This window comes from Rhyacophila brunnea, unplaced genomic scaffold (assembly GCF_057557595.1).
Source record: "Rhyacophila brunnea isolate RB1 unplaced genomic scaffold, BYU_Rbru_1.0 scaffold_4, whole genome shotgun sequence".
Classification (NCBI taxonomy): Eukaryota; Metazoa; Arthropoda; class Insecta; order Trichoptera; family Rhyacophilidae; genus Rhyacophila; species Rhyacophila brunnea.
This window is the reverse complement of record NW_028233068.1, coordinates 16048672-16057350: the sequence shown is the minus strand read 5'-3', so window position 1 is coordinate 16057350 and position 8679 is coordinate 16048672. Positions and strand designations below refer to the sequence as shown.

Sequence of the window (8679 nt, the reverse complement as noted above, 5' to 3'; positions counted from 1 at the left end):
TTATAAGGTATGTAAATTACATGTGTCTAAGATTTGATGATAACTTAGCAGAGAATAAAATAGCCCATTAATTTAAATTTAAATCAATCTTCATTTGTGGTACTGCAGTCTCCATTTTACTCTTTTCTTCTTTCCTCTCCTTTTTCTTCTCTATACCAACAAGCCATTGATGTCATGGACTTCTAGCAAAATTAAATTATTAAAACCCGTTACATTAAGAACCCGGCAGAAATGTAAAATGGCTATACATTTTGTAGATTGACACACAATTTAAGATATAAGTTTCTTCAAAAAGTCATAGAGACTAAGATTTGTGTAATACTTCGAAAAGCATATGTATGAAATATAATTTTCATGATTATAGTCAGGTCAGTAGCTCAGGGGATAGAGCAGTCATCCAGGCAGTGAAAAAATATGCGGTTCAACTCCTCACTTGGCTTAACTTTTTATCTATAATTTTTTTCTATTATGTATATTTTCCAAATTTCAAAATGTTTTATAATATTTCTTAACCTTTTCTATGCCTCACGATATTACTATGGCAGTATCTGACAGGCTGCAGATTTTTAACGACACACGTTAAATGTAGAGCGAAGCTCTTACTACAATCGCTGTAATACCCATAATTTGTGGTTTAGTATTTCATAATTATTATTCAAGCAGATGTCACTGTGTTTATTTTTTTACATTATGCAAATCAATCGACAATGGCTAGTAATTTGAGTTTAAAGTTGGACGAGATAACTCGCGAAATTTGTATGGGCGGCCTGTCGATCACGGCCTCATAGAGTTATCTTGAGATAATTTGCTGAAGGCATAGAACTGGTTAATTGATACACATTTATTTTCGGAGTTATGAGTATATACACACAATATGGTGGTAACAAAAATCTAGGTCAATCACAAGTTTTCTCTATTCTTTTCTGGTCATGTTACTCTACTTCCAAACTCCTCAATACTCAACTGCCAAACAAACAATTGTTTGGTAATAGCTCTCCGAGATGAATTAAGAGATCAGAGTCAGGGTATTGTTAGTATTTACTTTTTTGAGTCATCTGTAACACATGTTCGAATCAGACTCAACGTTACATCTTCCTTTTTGATGTGAAAATAGACTGCACATAGCTCCTTCTGCATTATCTTTTTCCATACAAACCCCATAACATTGTGATACTAATTCTTAAATATGGTTACTCTGAATATTTGTTTGCTGACATGATTCACTACTACATTTCTACTGATGAAATAAATTGTGGAACGTCATTCATTTTGTTACAGGAGACACTCACAAGATGGCTGTCTATGATATCAAAGCGGAGGAAGATTTCCAAACTCGGTTAACAGAGGCGGAGGGTATCCTAGTAGTTGTGGGGTTCTTTGCAAAATGGTGTCAGCCTTGCAACGTCGTCGCTCCCAGACTACGGCAATTGGCTCAGGAGCATTATGGAGAAGTAGTGGTGCTTAAGGTAACCTAAACATGAAACTTGATTACCTCATATATATCTGTCTTAATTTATCTGTAACGCATGAGAGAAAACATGAAAATGTGTAAAAGGGAGCGAGATAGGGAGAAGACGTATTAAACGTACATGTAAACATAATCGCAAATTCTAAATTTGAAATATAAACTGACACTCAAATTAAGGAATCTTTTATTTTAATCGGGTCGTAATTATATACCATTAGCCTGGATAATCGGGAGTCTACTGCATACTTTAACATAATTACATAATGATGACTTATTTGGATTTTTGTAGATGTAAGGGTAATTCTGCCTAAATATTGTGTTATACTTTTAAAATATTTATATTTATTAGTATTTTCTATTTAGAATAACCGTAGTAATTGTATACAACCAATTAAACCATCTTACAATCGATCTGTAATCCAAAAAGAACGCAAAAAACATAAACTTATAACACATCATAGTAAAAATAGACAGAATAATCTCATCGGCAGTATTGTTAATCTCTACAACTCGCAAGGGTGAAGTACAATTTTGATGATGATGAAGTGTGTTTTTTCAATGTAGATTGAAGCCGATTTTTGTCCCAGTCTCACCAAACGATTTCACATCACGACCGTGCCAACCTTCTTCATGATGAGAGACGGAGTAGAGTTGGAGTACATAAGCGGTTCCAATTATCAGGCCCTCAAGAAATGTATTCTCAGAAACATGTGAATATTATAACATTATTTTTCACCTTAAAAAAGATTTTAGGGAAAAAAATATTCATTTCTTATACATAATGTAAACAATACTCTTTTTATGTAGGTTGCATAGTTGTTATTCATTCTGTAGATTTTAGATCCTTATGATGAACTGAATGCTATTTATAAGAGCGTCTCAATGAACGCAGTGAAACAGTTCAAACCTCATTAGCTCAACCTCTATTCCTAGGTCTGCAAAAGATAACAGATTATAAACATGGCACGTGTTTCAATAAAATGTGTTTTTTGTTTCATTTCTGATTTAAATCAACCGCTTCAAATATACCAGTGATGACAATAAAAGCCCTGAATGTAAAGCCAATGATGATCTGTCAGATTTATCACAACAAATGTGAGTACGAACCCTCATCCTGTTATACAAATAGTTTGAAATATGAACAAATTATTGTCTTTTTATTTTCTTCTAGACTCTTAATTACGAACATTTCTTACTGATGGTAAAATTATAGTAGATATTATAAAGATAGCCCATAAAGGAAGACTTGTAGCTAGCATCCGTTGTTACACATGTTTATTTTACATTTCAGATCCGAGATACCAATCATTACTGATAATACAAAGAATAAAGAAAGGTAAATATTGAAAAAAAATATTGGTCCATAAGTTATTTATTATTTTCAGTTATAATAACATTTTTAACATAGTTGGACAGGGTGGGTGCCACGGACGAGTTAACTCGCCAAAACATGTATGTCGCGTCAGGCCACAGACGAGTTAACTCGCGGGTTCTTGTAAACATCATAACTTCTGAATAAACATTCTGTGTATATTTTCTAAACAATATTTATCATTTTAGTGTGAAAATATTCACGATAAACGCGAGAAACATGTTGTGTTGGTAAGTTTTCACAAATATTTATGATTCTGTTCCTATTTCATATTTTTACGGGATTTATTTTATTCCGAAAATAGCTGGCCTACAAGTGTCCACCTAGTTAAAATTGGCTGGCAGTGATAAGGTTAAAAAGGCACACTGGTTACTAAAATTGACATAACTCATTTTTAAATATTTATAATGGAGGTACTGCCAAAGGAAGAATAAGAAGTAATATTCAATTCACATTAATAACCTGTATTTTTTCATTCCTGGGGGACTCCGAACCAAACCCCCCCCCCCCCCCCCCCCTCGTGTACTCGCCTGGATGTTGACAATATATACATTACTTTTATTTTATTACTTATTGTATTATTAACCTTTTAGCAGCCCAGCTGATAATACTAGGTATAACTCCAGGGCCCAAGAATTAAATAATATATAAAAAAATAAATTACCAGTGGAAAATTTTATATCAAGCACTTACATATGATGAGACATCATTTGAAGTTCGTCGAAAGGATTTTTCATTCATAATTTCATGAAAATGTCGGAAAATTTGCACCAAGGTTAGGGTTATCACAACACTGTGAATTTACAAGAAATAGTTCAAAAATATTTTTAAAAAATTCAAAAAAAAAAATTATAAAATTTATAAATTTTACAAGTACACATTTTTTTGCAATATCGGTATTATTTTCGATATTATATTTTTGATAGACCAGTGTTCAGTAATTTTGTTGCGAGAATTACGTGACATGAGCATGCACACTCCCAAAAATGTGTATATATCATCGGTTGTGCAGTCTACCCACTCAGAACCGTGATATTTTTTGTAGCAAATTTAAATTGTTTATTTGTCTCTCGCACTATCATTTCAATAAAGGAAATGTGGATAAAACACTTGAAATAATCCATTTCAAGTGCATCCGAAGCTAAACTATCTGCTTTGCATCCCGATTCAGTATCATCGAATGAAAATGCGCGCGGGTCAAATAAATCCGATTTCCACTCAAATGTCGGCCTTTCAGTAGCTTCGGATGTAGTTGGTTCATTTTCTTCAACTTCCAAAGTATCGTCAACTTCATCAACTTCGGAATCATCACTATCGTCTTCAGATTCAATCGTTTCTAAAAGGTTGTCAATTTCACCATCTTCACAATATTCATCCATTTTGAATTGGAAAAATTGGTAAACTAAACTCGTAAATATAACACTTTTGTTTGTCCAAATTGAATGCAAAATATAAATAAAAATAGTCACAGTACTTAGTCACTCGACACAAATAAAATTTTCAATCTGAAAATATCGAAAATGTTTCAATTCAATCTAAAAGTAAACTCGTAAATATAACACTTGTATACGCAAATCATACGCAAAATATAAATATAAATACTCACAACACTTCGTAACTCAACACAAATTAAATTTCAATAAGAAAAAATGCAAAATCTTTCAATTAGAACGCAAATCAGACTATCATCCCGACGACCAAGTATTACGCGATCGCGGGGCGAACTAATGAGTCAACAATTTCTCAGTACATGGGAAGAAATCGGTAACCCTGAATGGGCCTCTCGGGAATCCCCTTTATTCTCGCGATGTATTTGACTTTTCAAACGTTTCTGCCTGCAGAGCTTGCCCATAGATGTCAATACACGTATTAAAATTGAAAAAATAAATATATGACTCATATTAGGCGCAAAAACGGCGCGACGAGTTTCGCTCGTCACGGGCGCACGAAAGTAGATGCCCATGACGAGAACCACTCGTCAGTGGCTGTTAAAGGGTTAACTCACACTTCTCTGTATTTTTATTTTTTTTAATTATTAACACTTATTTTTTTATGTCATGTTGTGAGCGCTTTGAATTTATAATTTGTTATGTTCATTATATGTAAAATAAATAAATTTGATTTGATAAAAAAAATACTTATCAACCATAGGAAATTTAAGGAATTTCACAAACTTAAAATAATTTATAAAATTCGGCATTATTGGAACCATCAAATAGGTCAACAACATATACATTATACAGAATAAGGTCTACCCTGTGACCAGGTACTTTAAAGACATTTCAAATGAGAAAGTCATATTGGTGGAAACATAAAAATTAATTTATAAATTGAGTCTATCACTATACTTATAACTTTCACTTTGGGCTCATCTTCACCTTAAGCCGCATTGACACGGTCCAAGTACGATCCATGTAGACTTGGATAGGAATAATTAGTATGAAGACGTCTCATCCAAGTGACAGCTTCATACTATTTATTCCTATCCAAGTTAACTTAGATGAGTAGGACGCGGTCCAAGTAGCTTGGATAGGAATAATTAGTATGTAGATGTCACATACGAGTGCACTTGGATAGGAATAAATAGTATGAACCTGTCACTTGGATGAGACATCTTCATACTAATTATTCCTATCCAAGTCTACTTGGATCGTAGTTGGACCGTGTCAACGCGGCTTTAGTGATATAAAATTTCATTGGCTACACGCTGTTCCGAGCCAATCAGCCAACACCTCATTGGCTGCATCCGCCTGATACTAATAGACTGACCAATGAATGACCCAGATTGTTTTACGAAATGTCAATAATCAATATATTATTGACCATATATAAAAATTGCTTTACGACCGTCAACTTTATCATGAATTACCATTAAGTAAATGCTGAACCTTTTGAAAAGGTAAACATTAATATTGTATTGTAGATAAATACAATTTTAATACGCTCTTTGTTCTTTCCAGACCCAAAACACCAGAAATTCAACAACTGCCAGAAGTGATAATTGTCAAAGAAATCAAAAAGTGAGTTATGGTTAGCATTCATTGCAATATTTTTTAGAATTACAAGAGCATTGTGTATACATTGATATATAAAGATTAATAAAGTAACCATTAAATATTGATTTTTTCTGTTAGCTGAGAATTATAGTGACTCATACTTATTATTTTTAGTTAGTGCCTTGAAAAAATATTGAAATTTTCTTCTTTTCTTTCTCGGTGCTACATCCTGGGGTGCGATTTCTTCCACTGGTTCATATCCCTTGCTAATCTTCTCCAGTGTTCAAACCTTCTCATCTTGCTCCACATATTCAATCAACCTCTTTCTTGGTCTCCTACTGGCCTTACAGAATTTATCAATGGTTTCATATTCTATTAGGATGTCAAGCTCATGGTGAATTTTTCTTTTGTGTAAAGTGTTGGTCTCATTCATCGGGATATTTTTTTTCAAAGACTGCTAACTAACTTGTTTTCTTCAGTCTGGGAATTAAGTCATTGAATTATTGTTCTTTTATTTCAGATCTGAGACACCTGAAATTCAACAGATGCCACCAATAATTGTGGAAGAATTGGAGAAGTGAGTGTTTTGATTTACTCCCTGCCTGTATTTGATTACTCTCCATCATGAGGATTTAATTTTAACACCCATACACAATGTGCTGCGCTGAAGTACTTTTGGCCGTTTGAATAATGTATTCAAAAGTGACCTTCCATTGTGCCTAAAACACAAGGTGTTCATCATCCATTGGATCAATGGGTTAGTTAAGTTTTAAGGAAGTACGTGACAACACAAATGAAGACGCCTCCATCCAGCAGTGGATTGATCCAGGCTGATAATGATGACATATTATGTGTCGCTGAGTTTCAAAACTCGCTATAATACTTTTTTGAAATAATTAAGATATATATAATATCGTTGGATTCGTTATTAAAATCTCTACATGAAAATTTTATCGCCTCTTTCAAAAGCCGCTACGATTAACTGTCATTTATGAAACAAATTCAATGTGTCTATCAAACCCCGCTATAACACTACTGAAACATTCAAAAACCTTTTTAGTTCAAAAAGTTTTCGTTGATTTTCTCAACATAATGAAAAAGTGTTATAGCGGGTTTTGAAACTCAGCGACACATATATTGTTAATAAAACAAACAATTCTGTTCCATTTCAGACTTAAAGAACCAACCACAGCGGCTATTTATATTGTAAAGAATACGACGGAGTTACATGAGCGGTTGGTTGCTGCCGGAGACACCCTTGTAATAATTGCCTGTACCACCAAGTGGTGTAATCCATGTAAAATGATCCGACCCGTATTGGACAAACTGGCTGAGGAAAACATTGGATCCCTCATCATTCTAAAAGTGAGTATTTTACATGAGCTGTATAGAATTAAACGAAGAACTATCCATTATTTTTAGATCAGGTATATTTTCAAAAAGTCTAAATTAGTAATACAGTTGAATCAGGATTTTATTTGCCCTGAATTCACATTTTTTCGCTACTTGCGTGTAGTTTACCAGTCCTGTTTCACTTTAATACGTTTAATACCGGGTTTTACACTTTTAATTACCACAATTTATGTATATTCAATTAAAATTATGTGTTAAAAATAAAAATCCAATTTATTTGAACACATTCAATTCGAGGCATGACATCATTGAAACGAATTCCGGACGGATGGGTGTATTCTATTTTAGACGTTATGTTTGCAGTGCAGGTTACAGAACACAATTCCAAATAATGTCTCAGTGAAGAAAAACATTCAGTTCACGAAGGAAAAGGAATATCCTCGAAATTGTGAAAGAACACATTTGCATATGCTCCAAACCAATTTACATTTTCCCTTTATTTTTTGTCAGTCCATTCAAAAACATAAAATACAGGGTTTTACTGTAGTTAATTTGTAAAAATATAAAAAATTCAACATACAAAGTGTTTTTTATCAACAGTTCTATTTATATTTTTATTATTTACAGAACAAATTAATCATGAATATGTTGCAGAGATGCGATTTCTTCTAATTCAGCAGGGTTAATATTGTTATGGTTGCTTTTGTATTTTATTTACATTATGTCTTTTACAATGCTTTTTCTCACTATGTCTTGTTTCAAGCTAAAACTATTGAAACCCCCCCCATGGATACTTGTGTTTTTGATTCTGGATAACTAACAAACAATAGAATCTCTAATATCCAGAATTGGCAGATATTTCAATATATTTTTAATGTAATCAGGTCGATATGGATGATTGCGTTGACGTGCGGAATCAATTCAACATTACATCATATCCCACCTTCATTATGATGAAGAAAGTGAACAGCGAATTGAACCGCTTCAGTGGAGGTGACGAGGGCAGGCTGAGGCATTGCGTGCAGCAATACAAATAATATTATTTTACTTAACTTGACTTGATTTTCAATATTCCTTTTTTGGGGTTTGTGTCTATGGACGTTTAATTTTAATGGTATTTATTTGGTTCCTAAATATTTCAAATGTTCAGTTTCGAGTTTGTTCTAATTTTTCCAAGATAATTAAGGGCGGACGTGCTCAGCGTAGGTCAAAATGGAACTTTTATTGCGCGCGCGTTAACATCATTTTACTCCCTACTTCAATTATAGTTTGTCAATTTCTGGCTACTACGGCTGTATGTTGTAGCTTAACCACTGGGGAATGCCAAAAGAAATGGCGTATTTCAAAAACACACTACTTTATTCTTAGGTCAATAATTATTATAAAGCAATCATTATTCGTAGAATGTTTGTCACACTTGAATGGTCAAAGACATTGCTTATAATTAGTATCTTTAGAATTATCTTCAAATGTGTTAATCTTGCCCATTT

The 8679-nt window shown here is 33.2% G+C and overlaps 2 protein-coding genes across 2 annotated transcripts; both read left to right on the top strand.

Annotated features, from left to right (window-relative positions):
* Positions 1-1242: 1242 nt before the first annotated feature.
* Positions 1243-2092, top strand: LOC147066973 (thioredoxin-2-like; the record flags this gene model as incomplete). The annotated part of the gene is made up of 2 exons (XM_085954557.1): positions 1243-1466; positions 2033-2092. Coding segments are annotated over exons 1-2 (234 nt in total), but the record flags the coding sequence as incomplete, so codon positions are not given.
* Positions 2093-6589: 4497 nt separating this feature from the next.
* On the top strand, positions 6590-8323 carry LOC147066972 (thioredoxin-2-like). Its single transcript, XM_085954556.1, has 3 exons — positions 6590-6593; positions 6963-7201; positions 8074-8323. Exons 1-3 carry the CDS (start codon positions 6590-6592, stop codon positions 8224-8226), a joined length of 396 nt encoding a protein of 131 aa, XP_085810682.1. The 3' UTR covers positions 8227-8323.
* Positions 8324-8679: the final 356 nt, after the last annotated feature.